At 44.1% G+C, this 17337-nt stretch overlaps 1 protein-coding gene across 2 annotated transcripts in view; it reads left to right on the forward strand.

Moving 5' to 3' along the window:
• LOC138260847 (CD209 antigen-like protein C) overlaps nt 1–17337 on the forward strand; it is a 103560-nt gene that overhangs the window by 20302 nt on the left and 65921 nt on the right. Inside the window, exons 3-4 of one of the 2 annotated variants that reach the window (XM_069209268.1) lie at nt 10512–10637; nt 12185–12247. In XM_069209268.1, the coding sequence (XP_069065369.1) occupies nt 10512–10637; nt 12185–12247 (189 nt within the window). The remainder of the gene's footprint in view (nt 1–10511; nt 10638–12184; nt 12248–17337) is intronic. The other variant, XM_069209269.1, reaches the window with a different exon arrangement.

A 17337-nucleotide genomic window follows, 5' to 3' on the forward strand; every position in this document is an offset into this window, starting at 1 on the left:
GGCCTTCTCTGTGTTGTCTGCCCGCTCCAGCGGGCAGACGCGGGGAGGCTTGCGGCCGGACGGGCTGCTTGGGGGAGGGCAACAGCACTCCCCTCTTCCTCCCTGCAGTTCTGGGGCCACAGGATGGGGTCCAGGGCCCCTCCACGTCTCTGCGGGGAGCGCGATGGTGCTTCCCGAGGTCAGCATCTTCTTGGGGCCCCAGGATGGGGTCCGGGGCCCCTCCTGGCAATTTTCACGGGGACGCCACAGCACCCCCGACTTGACTTCTGCTGGGGGCCCCAGGATGGGGTCTGGGCCCCCCCTGGGCCTGCTTCTGCTTCGACGCCGGCTCCGTCACAGCCGGCGGCCATCTGGCGGGGGTGTGTGATGGCACCCCCCCACTCCTCAGTCTTCACACGCCCCGGGATGGGGTCTGAGCCCCCAACCTCACATCTTCACGGGGAGCGCGACGGCGCTCCCCGGCTGTGCTTCGCCGCAGGGGGCCCCGGGATGGGATCCGGGGTCCCTACACATTGCAGCAGGGTGGTGCACAACGGCGTCCCCCCTATCAACTTACTTCGGGCCAGGCTTCACGGGGCCCTGGGATGGGGTCTGAGGCCCCTTCCTCGTCCAGAGGGGGGGAGTGCAACGGCACTCCCCTTGCTCCTCTTCCTTCTGGGGCAGCCCCCGGGTCCTGGCCCACCCTGGGGGCACAGTCTCGAGCAGCTGCGGAGCCCCACACACTTCGTAGCTGCTTTTCCAAAGGTCAAAGGTTGCCATCCTTTTACCTGGGATATCTTGGTCCCCCAAGGGCCGATTTTCATCATGCTTGTGTCGTTTCGCTCCTGGTGACAAGCCCTTGCCACCAGGATCACTCTCCTTAGGCCTCCTGGCCTCAAAGGATCCCAGATCATAGGGAGCCAGCCCCACTGACTCCCCGCGCCAACCTTTCCTCTGGGTTCTCTCTTTTCCTTCTGGGCAGCGTACTCTCCTTGCGCTAGCCCAGTCCCTTCCCCCAACTAGTCCTCTGAGGGGTAAGGGGGCCAGCTTGCCTGGCCCTGGCATTCGCCTCGCTGGCTTGGAATCCTGGAGGGGCAGAGTCCCTGCCCCAAGCGCAGTCAGGAGGTTCTTCCTTCCAGTTATCCATGACGCTTGTCTGCAGTCCCAGTGTCTAGCAGTGAACCACAGCCAAGAGAGAGAGCTCTCCCCTGTGCAGGAGCTTTTAAGTGGGGGCGGATGTGTCCAGCAGGTTTGCACCTCTGGCCTATCCAGACGTGCCACATCACTTCCTTGCTCCCATCCCCTCCTTCTTGCACAGTCTTCTGGGATAGCTCAAAATGGCATCCTCCAGGAGTTAGTTGCCGTATGTGCTCTGAAAGTCTCTGCCCCTCCTCACTGACATTCCTCGCAGGGCCTCTCCAGCCTGCTCCTTGCACGGAATGACAGCTGGCTGATTGATGCAAGGCCCTGCTCAAGCAACTGGACAGAGCAGTAATTGGCCCTAATCCTGAGCTGAGTCAGAGAAAGATGGCATCCATGATGACCCATAAGTTGTACAACTATGCTCTTGTAACCTACTGCATCATTCTTTTCTTACAGGTTACAGTGTACTTTGGTGTGACTCTGGTCTCGGTGGACCCCAGAGAACTGGAGTTGCACCCTAGGCCCTCCTTTCCCATTGACATTTAATGCAGTATCCCTACAATGCAAATACCTTAAGCACACTGATATTGACACTGAACTGAGTGTCCCTACAGTGAAAAGACAGTAAGCACACTGACTCTCCCTCACATCTGTACACCCCTCTCATGAGACCTACTCCAGGTCACCACCCACTCTGCATAGTTCCTCCTGCACCAGGATTACCTAAGCGCAGTTCTTGGGCTGCGCACACCAGGAATCCTCCGCCCACAGCCCTCACATGGGTGCACATCCATGCGCACACATGATCACATGTAACCTGTCCGGGGCCTCCTGCCCTTGCTGCGCCCCAGCAGCCTTTCCTTAGCACAGCGGCACCGGCGGTAAACACGCGCAGTCCATTTCACCATGTGTTTACTGTGTGTGAGTCCCCTCATAGGAGGCTTCCTCACAGTAAAAAGTCAAAAACCAGGTGGTCAAAAAGTGAAAAATCAGGGCAGACCTGATGGTCAGAACCGCCCTCTAACAATATGTATATATATATATTTAGTCAAATTAAATAATGCAAATTTAAGTATAGTAAACTTTTACTTATTTATATATACTTACCTTCATATTATTTTGATCTTCAACATTTATGTTTTAATACCTTTACCCCACATTATTCTTTATTCAATATTCTGGTGCAAACCCTGTGAGTAGTATTAACAAAGCAAAATTGGATTTGGTTGTTGCAGTGTAGTCAATAGCCTCAGCTACATAGTGATTGTTGCTGGGCTAGCACCTACGTTTCATGAATGCAATTTGCTGGTCTTAACTATAGAAGAGAGAAAGTGTGCCAGCTATTAGCAAAAATGGTTATCAGTTGTTATCAATGGTTATTAATTGAGAAGTTGTCAGGGTCTGCTGCGTTCCTATTTGGTATGATCCTGACTGAAACCCATAATGCATACTGGGTTATTTCAGTCATCAGCCTATTTACATCTGATTCTTTCTGTGTAGAGAGGGAGGCCTTGAGACAGAAAGTCTATGAGCATTGCTCCAGTGGTAACATGATAACAAACTAGTTAAATACCTAAAAAGACCCTATCTAAACCTGCATTTTCTGTCTCATTCATCGCCATATCAGGATTCATTATTTCATTAATTTGGCTCTGAGTCTTCTTTTGCCAAACAAACCATAACAAATGCTGCCTAACCTTATTCTCCTCAAAGCTCTTTTATAGGAGAGTGAAGCCTCAAAATAATTTTCCTTTATACTCAAACTGACATTGATATCTATCAAAGCATGTGTCTTTTGAACTCCACACTCATTGTAGCCTGCTGTTTGGCAATCACTGCGCTCAACAACCTCTTGTCAGTCTGGACAGTCTTTCCTCTTTTTTGCATTGGTCCAGCAATGAGCATCTCACCTCTTGTTAACTGGAATGGAATATGTCTCACAGTTGTAGTCAGATTTGTTCTGTATTTTGCTACAATTATTCTCCAGTTCATCCCTCTACTAAGTGCCAGCATCAGCTGCAGGCCTTCACTGATGACCTGGAGTGCATGTCCAGCTATCTCATTTCTGAATTAAGCCATGTGTGTTTGATTCAATACACTTCCAGGAAGTCCTTCATACACCCGGACATTGCCTAACTACCTTTGTCATTTACAGTGTTCTTGGGTCACAGTCACTCCAAAGCAGTATTTCCAAACTGCAGTCATAAGCTTTCTTGCAACTTTCTTCACAAGTTCAACTGCCTTTCTTCTGGAAGTAGAATCAAAAACCAAATCAGCATCTACTTGACATGGTTATTCACCCAGTCCCTTCTAAAACATCTTTTGGACCAAGTTACCCAGGCCTTCCTACAATATGGTTTGATCTAACAATATCCAATGCCAGCTTCCTCCATGCACTCTGAGACACCACCTCCAACTGCAAGATCACCTCAACCTTTTGCTACTTTTTATTACTGGCACACCGCTTCTCTAGCGATCAAACTTCGAAATAAAATACCTGCCCATCAGTGCAAATCTTTCAGCCTCTGCATGTAAATCTCTGTCACAGATTAACTTTAAGTACTAATTACGTAGGCCTCATTTAGAGTTTGGAAGGAACTGAAAATCCTCAAAATGTCTGGAGGAAACCCAAATGTGAAGTAACATGCTCCTGCTCAAGTTCTTCCCCAGAAGACTATTTCTGTGGGGAAAATTGAGCTAGTGGATTCTATTCCATATTTAGAAATTCCTCTGGCTATTGGAGGATCTTCACCTCCTTCCATACTTTAAACAAGGCCTTCAGTATTTTTTCTTAAACCTAGAGATAGTGTTAAACTACAATCTCACATCACTCATATTGGCCCCACTTTCCACCTATCTTATGAAGTTTAGTAATCACTCTCTTCCAGCACACCATCAAGTAATCTGTCTCTGGATGGAAGGTGAATATAGACTCCTACATGTGTAAAGGAAAATTATGATGTTTAATATTTTCTATTTTCACTGTAGTTTATTTGTCTGTACTGAGTGTCATCTGTTGTAACTGCAATTTGAGTCGATGTACATCTGCCCGGCACTCACTCAAAGAAATGCATTCTTGGCCTCTCTGATACCACAAAGATCACAAGGCCAATTGTCGGTTGTGCATGGTTGAAATCCTGTTATGTTGGAAATACACTAACCAACTTAACTCAGGCCATAACAAAACAATAAAACAGAGTTGGCTGTAACTTCTGCTCCTTGCGGCCAGCAACATCTATGGGACACAAAAAGAGCTTAAAAAACATTTATTCTTAGAACAAACTTCTGCAACATTTGCAGATTTGTTGCATTACCTAGTGAGGTTTTCAGTGTCTCAACCATATAGCCTGGAACTAGAGATAAACACAGTAGGAGGTTGGGGGGTGTTAGAAATGAGGTCTCTAGTTGGATGAGCTATACACCCTTGTCCAAATAGGGACCTCAATCCAAGTCAAGGTAAGTCACACACAATCCAAATGATCCTGTGCCCACCCTCTGGTAGCTTGGGACTGAGCAGTGAGGCTTAACTAAGAAGGCAATGGGTAAAGTATTTGTGCAATAAATCATACAGTAACACAGTGAAAACACCACAAAAAGACACCACACAGATTTGGAAAAATAGAGAATATTTATCAGAATAAAATACAGTTGAAACAATGAAAATCCAATGAACGCAGTCAAAAGTATGAATTTTTAAAGAATAAATCAAAGGAAAGGGCATAGAAAACCCAATAGCTCCAGCTGGGTCTATCATGGCGTCATTTACGGAGTTGTTCCCAACAATCCAACACCACCTGTGCTGGTCATGGAATCACATAAAACCCCAGCTTCAGTACTTTTTGAAAACAAAGAACAAGAATGTTGCACAGAGTTGGAAAGAGGCGGCAGTGCAGTTGGTGTGGCGTCAGTCTCTTATGGCATCCGAGGAGAGAGGCGTCGGTTCCGTGCTGCCAGGCAGGTGGAGGTGCGGCGTCGATTCCTTGTGACCCGGCGGAGTCGCTGGTTCCCGTCCATCAGGACATAATGTGTCGACTTTGCAGTGTCACGATGACCCTGGGTGATGTCAGCGGAGTCAAGGGGATGTCGGGCTTGGAGTACAGGCAGAAGTTGTTGCGTGCAGTGAGGTCCATGGAGTGGGAGCAGGCTGCGGCATCGCCGTTGTCGCTGAAGTCGTTCCAAAGTCGCTGAAGGTGGTTTACTAGCAAAAAGCTAGCAGTGGAGGTCTTTCAGTCCCTGAGAACCCAGTACCGAGGCAAGCTCAATCCAAGCCCTTGGAGAGCACTTTGGGGGGGAAGGCAGAGTCCTTCCAGCACATGTCATAGGCCAGCAGGGCAGCAGGGCAACACTAGGGCAGCAGTCCTTTTCAGCAAGGCAGTCCGGGAAGTACATTAGGCAGCCAGGCAGGTCTTCTGACAGAGTTCAGGTGCAGGTCCAGAAGTGTCTGAGTTGGGGGCTCAGAGACCCAGTTTAGACTTCAAACAGTGGTTTTGAAGTGCACAAGTTCCCCTTTCAGTGCAGTCCTTTCTGCCAGGGTCCCAGTAGAGGGGTTTAGCAGTACATTGTGTGAGGGCAGGCCACTAGCCTTTGAAATGTAAGTGTCAGGCCCTCCACCCTTCCAGCCCTGGAAGACCCATTCAATATGCAGATGAGTGCAGGTGTGACTGAGTGTCTTGTGTTTGTGGTTGTCTAGATGAAATACATAAGGGATCTGTCAACCAGCCCAGCCCAGACGTTGATTGGAGACAGGCTGTAAGGCACAGATGCTTTTTAAGTACAGAGAAATGCTCATTTTCCAAAAAGTGGCATTTCTAAAATAGTAATATAAAATCCAACATCACCAATAAGCAGGATTTTCTATTATCATTCTGGCTATACTAAATATGAACTGGTTACACCTTTCAGATCAGAGTCTACCACAAAAAAATATATATGTCAGTCCTAATGCTAGTCTATGAAAGGAGCAGGCCTCAAAGTAGTATAACACAAATTTAGGAGCTTTCCACTACTAGGAAATATATAACACATATGTACATGTCCTGCCTTTTATCTACATAGCACCCGGCAGTAGGGGTGATCTAGGGCCGACCTTAGTGGTGATTTATATATAGAAAAAGATGAGTTTAAGGCTTGGCAAGTACTTTTAAAGGGGTTACTTATGTGGGTGGCACAATCAGTGCTGCAGGCCCACTAGAAGCATTTACTTTACAGGCTCTGGGCAGAGATAGGGCACTTTACTAGGGACTAATAAAACTAGCAAACACACAAAAGTGGAGGGAGGCAGGCAAAAAGTTGGGGCATGACAACCCTAAGGCTGTCAGGTCTAACAGGGGGTGATAAAGTGATAAAGTTTATTCTTTATATCTGTATGAAGCTGTTGTTTGTGCACAGAGAGTGAAAACTTTAACATTTCCATATTGTTGCAGTGATGCTTTAATTAGACCTGATCTGGATACTTTGAACCTCTGAGAGTGTTTGTCTTCTTTTGGAAAGCCATGTCTACTAAGCTTCACAAGGTGCTCACTTACAGTCCAGTAAGACCTCTGGCGGCAGCCAACTTGAAGCAAAAGATCAGCCTGTTGCTTTAAGATTTTGAGCAATCACATGCAGGAAATCCAGATAAAGTCCCACAAGAGAACAGGATTGATACACCAACAACTAACTTCATTATTTACTCCACCTCATGATTGTCTTACAGGGTAATCAATTACATTTCTTTTTATAATCCCTTCTTCAATCCCAAAGCAACACCATCACTATAGCGATCTGTTACATTGTTATATTATTCACCCACCCATAACTTTTTTTAATGAAAAACTCTCAATTTATTCTTTCTTTCAGTGTAATAAAGTGAATAGTTATAGGTATGTAACTTTATGAATATTTATGTAATGTGCAGCACACAGACATTTAAATAATAATGTAACTTTGCCTAGGGCATCCTTAGTCACACAGGGTTCTGGCGTTTGTTGCCACTGTGTAAAACAAAAATATGTATAATGAGACAACATAGATGTGTTCTGGGAGAGGTCTTCCACTAAAGCTCAAGAAAGCACCACAGTTAGCACATTATGCCAGTCTGAGGGCCGAAGAGTACCACAAGTTCAGAAGCTCCAAATGGCACTGCCTTAGAAGTAGACACTCCACCCCAATAACAATGACAAGCTGCCTTGAAAGTAGACATTCTACCCCACATACAATACTAAGCAAACATTCTATCCCCAATTCCCAACAATAATTCATTGATAAGCAAGGTAAATTGTCTTTAATCAGAAGAATGGAATACTGGAAAGGGAAATCCCCCAAATAACTTAACTAAATTGTCTTTAAACATTTAATAATGCATTTTGTATGCCATTTTGCTTACAGCACATCATTAACAGTCAATGGGCCTGCATGAGTAGGGTGGTATTTAAATGGCATTCTCTTAGAGTGATAGCCCTTGAGACTGCATAAGCTAGATGTGGAAACCTTCCCTTTTTTTGAGTCTGACACTCAGGGTACATATTTGAAGATAAGCAGAGACGTGTATCTTCCAATGGCCGAATCAACGTGTATGATTCCGTGGGTGAGATTTAAATCATAGGATCCAGACATTTAATCTGAACCAGGGTGGTAAAATGGCAGGAATACATTGTTTTCAAGTACTCAAAAAATTTACCAAGGATAAAGGCTTAGAAATGAAAAGCAATACAATTATTTTTCTCAGTAGTTAAATACATAACACAAATGAGTGCTGTTGGATTATATTTATGCATTCTACTCATGTAACAGTATAGGTGTGATAAAGTATAGGCATCCTAGACTGAGCAAGTTAGAGATGGTTTGGGTTAGTTTGCAGCAATCTCGCAGCAGTGAGCGTTTGTCTAGTCAATGTTAGCATATTGGTAGTGACAGGTCTGTTTGCCTGTAATGTCCCAGGAGCCGCAGGCCATCCCACAGGCACATGCATGAGGACTATAACCTGCAGTTAGAAAAAACAAAGTGATTAGACAAGACAATATCAATGTGGTTAATATATTCAAATGCTGGAAAGAAGGGGCAGACAGCTGAATGACCAAAGGGTGGTTCATTGGAAAAGTAGAGTTTTCATTTCATACCTATGGCTGGATAAACTTAGAGAGAACCATTGAGCTAGAACATTTCACCAGTATGGGCAGACTCAAGGGACCGTTGGATAAATGGGGCCTGCAACCTCACAGTGGATGGTGTTATGAGACAGCCGGACACTTCTAGGTGTGTCTGTGCTCAGAGTTTAACTCAATGAAACAAAACATTTCACCTTTCAGATTAAAGGGGTCAAGGAATGTAGAAACGTTCAGTCACTAAACTTATTGGTCTTAGGAATTGTAATCATAAATTATAAATTGTATTTATATAGTGCTTTCTACCCCTTAAGGCATTGAAAAGCGTTGGAGCGAGTAGCATGCTACACTGGAACCCAAGTTCAGAGTGTCATAGGTAGTAGATTAGGAACAGGTGATTTTTTTTTTTCTTGTGGATTAGTTATGTTAGGGTTGCGTTCTTGATTTCTTGTGTGTTTAGTATAGTTTAGAGTAGGGCTAGGGCAATGGGAATGGATTCGGAGAAGTGAAGTAGTATGTTGTTTTGTAAGTCGTGGTCATGTGTGCATGTTAGTTTCGTGATATGATATGGAAGTTTGAGAAGGATGTTTGGGAGTTTAGAATAGCCAGAAAGGTCTGGGTTAAGTTGGAGAGAGGAAGGATTGAACAAAGGAGAGAGAGTATTTTTTGTAATAAATCCGAAATTAACTTCTAGATTCCTATACACTTGACACTTGGTAAAATGTTAGTGGCTGAAGTAAACTGATGTAAACCGCATGAAAGCACTGCTCCCATTGGCCGACGTGCACCTGGTGCTAGTTTGCCCTTGCACATCATCAGGACAGCAGCAGACATGTGGCGCAGTGGATTTGTGTCGGCCCGAAGCGTAGAAGAAAGTCTTACCGTAAGGTTATTATGATTTGTTGTGAGGCCTGTGTAGTGTATATATAACTAGTGCTAATGTTAAGCGCTCCCATATTATGAGTGATCGAGATTGCGCTATGTAAAAAAAACGGGCAAAAACAATAGACGTGTAGCAGCCGCATGATGCTTCCAATCGCATTGTGACATCGAAAATGTAACATTTATGATGTCACAAGGCCATCAGAAGCATGCGGCGTCTACAGATGTCTATTGTTTTCCCCCGGGTTTTACGTAGCACCTCTAACAGTATGGGAGCACTGACCATGAGCACTAGTTACATTTATATCTGTAAATGTAACTAGTGCTCAGGTTAAGCCCTCCCGTACTGTGAGAGACCGAGATCGCACTATGTAAATACCGGGGGAATATAAGTATGCCCTGTATGCCCCACCACTTTCAAGGCACACTTGCAGCCACTGCTGACATTATGAAAATGTCACACATAAGCAGCCTGAAACCTTGGCAGCTCTGCTTACCTGCGGTCAAGCCATAAAGCGGGCTATTCGTTGCAGCTGTCTCTGACATCTACCAGCTGTCTCTTGTGGTATCAACCGTTTAACAGCTTCTTCACCCCATTCTTGAAGTCTAATCTTTTGTGGTTAACTCAAACTCAGCTCTCTCTCGGGCAGCATCGCGCCACACAGCGTTATCTTCTAAAATTACTGGTAGCTACGAGCAGTGCAGAGCTGGTTTAAGGCATGCTCGGAAAGCCTTGACAGGCAGGGCAAATTGTCATGACCTGTTCTTCCATGTTTCGCTTGACTGCGAATACAGGGTTGTATTGCAATCTAATGGTATTTAGAAAGGTCACTTGCTGCCCATTACAAGCACCAAAACGTTTGTGGGTGGGTCAATTGTATTATTTAATAGTGCTTCCATACATTATAATATACCCTAATCAGGCGGGAGACTCACGATTTTTTAAGCCAAAAACGGCTTTATTATGGCTATCTCCCGACAGAAAATGCCTCTCTTTCAATAGAAGTCAGTGTTTGAAATACAATTTCCGGTTATTTCTTTTTAAATCTACCATTTTACTCTTCTAAGATCTTGGCATGTATGTACTTCTTACCTCTATTGAGGGCAGGAAGCCCTCGGATTTGCATTGGTTTCCTGGCCGACTAGAGTGCATTGTTGAAAGGAAGTTGTTTGTGGCAAAAAAATGTAAAAATAAACACATGTTGATGCATAAATAGACACTATTCACATCTACAGACTGGTGCAACAAAGTGTTAAAATAAGTCCCTAGTCAGAGACTCATTGCCCACCTAAGGAGATGAGTTGATCACTTGTTGGACTGACCTAGATCCAAGTTTAAAAAACCTACTGAAGGATCCCAAAGGTGACCACACTAATGGCTATTATTATCCTGTAACCACACTAATGACAGATGTTTTCTTGCAGGTATTTTCAGACGTGGAGGGGTGCGATACAGCCACCGTGCTAAGAGACTAGTCCTCAAGTTTCTGCCCCTGCTGGCTATTTTGCTATTGATGTGGCTCATCCTCCTTGTAATGATGCTGGTAAAATGTGAGCTTTCTTCCCAGTTTATTGCTTATGTATGTGTGCAAAGTGTTTTCTGACACCAACTCACATTGAGCTCCCGATAGCTGTTTAAAAAGTAACTTGCATAAAACTTCAGGGAATAATTTCCATATATTAAATAGTGGAATTAATTCCACCCCGTATAAGGAACTACTACACCAATATGTAGGACAATATTTGGTACCCCACAGTATATAACAGAACATCACTTCTTTTTGACCTTCCTCTCCATTTCGTTCCTGAAATTACAGAAAATTAATGTACATATGTATGCATGTACGTATGTATGTATTTATTTATTTATTTTGTATTTCTATTGCACAAAACTAGCCAAAAGACAGTGGACTACTGTACATGAGCAAAGACAAGAATACAATAAAAATGAAGAAGATGAGGACGATCTATGGATGCCCTCTCACTCTCGGCAGCTTGGTTAGAATTGGTGGTGTTTTCAACCTCTCCCTATAGTGCCCTAAAATAGCCCCAGAAAATTGAAGTCAAGAGTGGTTTCTCCCTGCAGCTAGGCGGCGCTTCATTTTATTGTTATAAACAAAGAGTGGTCTCTCCCGGAAGTACCTTAATATTTCCTCAGACAATGGAAGGCATGAGTGATCTCACCCTGCAGCAACTCAGTATTGCATCAGAGGTTGAAATCATGAGAGTTTCTCCCTGTAGTAATTTAATATTGCATCAGAAGATGGAAGTCATGAGTGGTCTCTCCCTGAAACTAGGCAGTACTTCATCAGATTTTTAGGAATAACTAGTAATCTCTCTCGGAAGTACCTTACTATTGCATTAGAAGATAATGGCTTGAGTGCCCTCTTCCTGCAGCAAATCAGTATTGCAGACCCTTGAAGTAACTTAATATTGCATTAGAAGACTGAAGGCATGGGTGGTATCTTTCTGGAGCAACACAATATTGCATCAGATGTTAGAAAACATGAGTGGTCTCTCCTTGAAGTACTATAATATTGCATCACAAGAGAGAAGCAGGAGTGTTCTCTCCCAGTTGCAATGCAGTATTGCATCAGACAATAGAGCCCCAGAAACACATTTTCAGTTTTGCAACGGAAGACCTCTGAAGACAGGTGCCATGAGTGGCCTCTCCCAATTTCAGCCCATTCAACTCTCCGGGAACTCTAATAAAGCTTGGGGTCAGTTCAATGTCCCGAACAGTCACTGGTTGAATAGGTGCCATCATTCGTCAGCGCGTGACTGTTGCAAGAAGGGACTAGAGCACACCTAGAAAACCTCTTAACCCACCTGTATTTACCCCTTATCTCTTCTCTGCCAGATCACCAGAGAATGAGTGATGCCTTCCCTGGAAAAACAGACTATAGGTCTAGTGACTCATAACAAGGACCTAGGTGGGGGTCTCTGTGTTTATAAGTGGAAGAGGGTTCTTTCGGTCAGGATTACATCAAATAATTAACACATTACTCCCAGTTGGTTTCTGGTCCCTGATCTCTCCTGGTTGTCCAGAATTAATGATTGTTTCTTCTTCCAATAATTCCTCCTCTCTTTCTCTGTAGATAAAGACATTTCTGCCAAGCTGAAGGCAGTAGAGCTGGATCATTCTACAATGATGGCAAACGGTAAGTTAACAGTGCTGCCTTTCATATCAAAACAAGAAAAATTATAACAAATTTCTACATACAGACAGTTGCCTGAAAATTATTCTGCACTGCAATGTTTGCACCTGATTTCAAGCACAAAACTGTCAGCCACTGAAAATGCTGTGAGTTTAATGATAACTGCTAACACAGTCTCTAACTCCCATAACCAATGAGAACTGCAAACCACAAATTTGAACTATTTTGTAAAACCATTTTACGTCTCGCCTACAAATACATATTTATTCATTCATTTATTGATTTACTTAGGGTGTTTTAGAAAGCGCAAACGTGGCCCGAGAGTATCAGAACGCTGTACATACAATTGGAAACAGAAACAAAAAGTCCAATACTTAAAAGGAAAGCACATTCAACGTAGACTAAGAATTTAAAAGCTAAAGCAGGATATATTATGTTGTAACAGTGTTATTATTAAGCATCCGTTACTCCTATATCCTGTTATGAATCAGTTTAGATCCAGGTGAACAATGTTCCTGTTGTGATTCTACTATGATGGTTGTGCTTCTGTCCTATATATTGGCATTAATGTCAATGGTGGCACCCCTGGGGACAGGCTAACCAAGACTCTATGAGAGGAATCTGTTCATTAGGATTTATTTGCCTCTTTTTTTAAAATATGGGTCGATGCTTTGAACGAACCTCGGGTGGCAGGAAGCTGAAATCCTTGGAGCCGATCCTGAAAAGGAGCGTGTGTAGGTTTTCTTGTTTTCTGAATCTGGGGGGTTCTAGACTGAGGGAGTTTTCACTTCTGAGGGAGTGGCTTCCTCCTGAGACTCAAATCCTTTCTTCTAGGTATCTGGTTTCATTTTAATGCAAAGCTTTGTGTGGGAGCAAGCAATTTTCATTTGAGTTCAATCCTTGAGGGGGAGCCAGTTTAGGGAGCTAGCTAAGGATGGGGGTAATGTGGTCAGAGCGTCTTGGGGCTGTTACCAGTCTTGCTGCTACATTGAGTGTCGCTTCCAGTCGAGCCATTCTCGACTTGGGAAAACCTGAAAGAGTCACACAGCTGTATTCTAGTTTGGAGACTACTAGGGATTGTACTGCTAATTTGAAGTCTGGAGGTGGCTGAAATGGTTTCATGTTTTTCAATAGTTTGTGTTGGAATGATGTACTGTGCTTGGTTGCACTGTTGGGTGCTAGAATGTTCAGATTCTTATTCAGTGTTATTCCACGGGATTTCATGGAATCAATAATGGTAGGTTTGCAGTTAAAGGCATGTAGGTGATTGTGCCAATTTTGGATGTGTGTGACTTTGTTATGAAGGAAGAAAAGTATGAAATCTGTCTTCAGAGAGTTCAGCTCGAGGTTGGGTTGAGTTAGCCAGGTCTGAGGTTTGACTAGAGTGTTATTTAGTTGCATGACATCCTTTAGGGAGGATATCTTTAAGTATAATAGTGTATCTTCGTGTACATGTGGTATGCAAGGTTCGACTGTTTAAGGACTTCTATTAGTGGTTCCATACAGAGGTTAAAGAGTGTGGGGGAAATAGTCAAAACTTGTCAGACTCCACATCCCACTGCTTGAGGCATGTGAGAGTGAGTTGCCTAATTTTGTTTGTTGTGATCAGTTCTACAACGAGAATGTGAACCAGGAGAGCATGTTACTTGACATCCCCATTGTTAGACCTGATAGCCTTAGGGTGGGCTTCCCCCAACTTTTTGCCTGACTTCCTCCATTTTTCTGAGCTCATTTTTTCTGGTTTTAGGATTCTGCACACTTTACCACTGCTGACCAGTGCTGAACTGCTTGTGCTCGCTCCCCTAAATGTGGAAACATTGCCTCATATCCAATTGTCATATTTAATTTACTGATAAGTCCCTAGTAAAGTGCACTAGATGTGCCCAGGGCCTATACATTAAATGCTACTAATGGGAATGCAGCACTGATTGTGCTACCCACATAAGTAGCCCTTTAGCCGTGTCTCAGGTCTGCCAATGCAAGACCTGTGTGTGCAGCTTCACTGCCACTTTGACTTGGATTTTAAATCTACTTGTGAAGCCTTAAATTCCCCTTTTCTTACATATAAGTCGCCCCTAAAGTAGGCCCTTGGTAACCCATAGGGCAGGGTACTATGTAAGTAAAAGACAGGACATGTACTTATACGTTTTACATGTCCTGGTATTGAAAAACTCCCAAAGTCATATTTCACTACTGTGTAGCCTGCACCTCTAATATGCCAGCATTGAAAATTCCTGTATGTAATTTTAAGTGGTAATTCCTGATCTGAAAGGAATAGCCTTGTCATGTTTGGTAAGGTTGGAATGGTAGTGAGAAATCCTCCTTACTGGTAAAGTTGTATTCTACATTACTATTTTAGAAATACCACTTTTAAAAAAGTAGGCATTTCCCTGCACTTACTGCTCTCTATGCCTTACAGTCTCCAATCCTTGTGTGGTCTGTGCTAGTTGACAGTGTCCTTTGTGCATTCCACCTAGGCAGCCATAAAAACAGGAGATTTAGATGCATCTGTATTCATCTGTATACTGATGGGTCCTCATGAGCAGGAAGGGTGGAGGGGCTCTCACTTACACTTTAAAGACCAGTGTCTTGCCCTGACACAAAGGACTGATAACCCCACACAAGGCTCCTGGGCACATATGTGCACTTCAAAGTCACTCTTTGAAGTTTCTCTAAGTTCAAAGGCACTTTTGGGTGTATATACACTGGACTCTGTCAGAGGGACTGCCTTGCTGCCCAAAGGACTCATATGGACTGCCTTGCTCGAAGGCCTGCTGGCCTGCTTGTTGGCCTGCTTGGCCCTGACTCTGTTGGAAGGACTCTGCCTTCCATCACAAGTGCTCTCCAAGGGCTTTTTGATTGAGCTTGCCTCCTGTTCTGAAGTCTCAGGACTATCAAAGACTTCACAAAAGAGAAGAAAATCCAGCGCATCACAAAATTGATGCAACACCTAAAAAATTTGATCCAGCGCCTGCTTGATCAACACAGCGCCTGTTGCCTCTTCACAACAATTTCTGGATTTTTCATGCATCGTCTCTGTGTGTCAAAATATCCTTGCATCGTAGTGAGGAACCAAGGCATTCACCTTGCTGCATGGAAAGAAATGGCGCATTGCCTTTGCCACGACGGAAAAACTGATGCATCGCTCTACTTTCCGATGTATCTCCTTCTGTGCAACCCTCTGCATTTTTATTTTTGAAGCATGCAAGATACTGTGTGTTAAAAGGACAGAGCCACTGAATCTTAGGGATTGAGACTCACCTAAACCTTTAAAAAGTGACATCTTAACTTATGCATACTGGGTTTTGTCATTTTGGTCTTATTTTATTCAGATAAATATTATCTAATTTTCTAAAATGGTGTGGAATACTTTCTATGGTGTTTTCACTGTGTTACTGTATAAGTTATTGTACAAACACTTACACATTGCCTTCTAAGTTGAGCCTGCCTGCCTGCTCTGTGCCAAGGTACCGGAGGGTGATCACGGGATAATTTTGCTTGTGCTGGGACTCACCCTGACTAGGATTGTGGTCCCCAGTTAGACGGTGCATACCTCTGCCACCTAGACCCATTCTGTTTTCTAGCACCGATGCGTGGTCTAGGAGGATAAGTAGGTGGAAGTCATTGTGGTATAGTATCTTGAGGGTGTCATTCATGATGTGAACAATTGCTGATTCTGTTCTGTGCGCTGTAGCATAAGGGGATACCTTCATCAAATTATTTTTGACATGCGCCACGCCCCGTGATGACATAGGCAATGACGTAGGCAATGACGTAGTTAATGATGTGTATGCCCTGCCCCAAGGTTGTCAATCAATCACTGTGCTTGTCATGTGTCTGTGTGATTGATAGCCCTAAGAGCCTGCGCCTGGTTGGGTGTGCCTGGACATGTTCAGGTTGTCAAAGGGTTGTGAAAAATTACAACCCTAACTGTTTGCATAGTGTGTGCACGCCCCCCTTTTAGCGCTTAGACCGCATATAAGGCTCCCATAAGCGAGAAGTGTTAAGTATCGGAGTATCCTGATCAATAAGAGCCCTTGATCGCCAATATGAAGAGATACAATCCCATCATCAGAAGGGCGTCATCCGAAGGCAACATGACCACTTTCGTTAGATATAACAACCGTCCGCCCACGGCATTAGACGAGGACATGCTGCCGGGCACCCCTAAAGATGCAGGTTTCGACGTTACGGGGTTTCACAGGGACCCCGAGCACCAGTTTGAAAAGCTTCCCCTCAAGGATGTGCTGATGTTGATATCACCTACTACGGGTGATGGCGGCGGGAGCGAAGCCTCGTGTAGCGATGCAGGGGGTGGAAACAACCCCATCGACATGGAAGATTTTGAAGAGGCTATGCAACCGCATAACTCGACGGTTTATGAAGACATGGGGTTTTTAGCAACCCAGGCCCCTGAGTCTGTCGTTGTGCAGCAGCCGAGCTCAGACTCTGGTCATGCGACGATGGAACTCGATGACTCTCAAGATTTAAGATGGGCGCAGAGTCTTGAGGAAGTGTTGAGGTTAGTAAGAACCGTCTATAGACAATTAGCATGTATACCAGTATTTTATGTATTCTTTAATTAATAGCTGTCTTTCTTTTGAACCATAGGAGTCATCAGCCAAAAGAAGAGCGGGATGAGTTGCAACCAAAGGTTAACGCCGTAAATTTTAATTGCTTTTGCTGTTCAAATCAGAGTGAAAGTTCCACGAGCCAAAACAACAAATCTTGTACGAATGGTGTTTGTCCCTACAATATCTCGAGCATTGAAAAGGAAATGCCGAGCATCCCCTATGCCGACTTCTGGGCTGTTAAAGGTTTTGTAGCAACGGTTGTGAAAGCTTGTGTGAAACGTGACTATTATACCTTGTGTTACGGCCACAAAATTAATGATGCAGGCCAGGAGGGCTTGAAGGGCTAGACCCGTCATATGACCTGAGAAAACCCAGCACATCTGCAGCTTGCTAGATCCATAAAAAAAGTGTATAAACTGTTGAGATGGGTGTATGGGATGTCAACTTTAAAGAAAAATGTTCAACCTGATATGATTAAAGTTTTGTCAACCGCACTCTGTGAGCTCCGATATGCATGTG

This window comes from Pleurodeles waltl, chromosome 10 (assembly GCF_031143425.1).
Source record: "Pleurodeles waltl isolate 20211129_DDA chromosome 10, aPleWal1.hap1.20221129, whole genome shotgun sequence".
NCBI classification, from domain to species: domain Eukaryota; kingdom Metazoa; phylum Chordata; class Amphibia; order Caudata; family Salamandridae; genus Pleurodeles; species Pleurodeles waltl.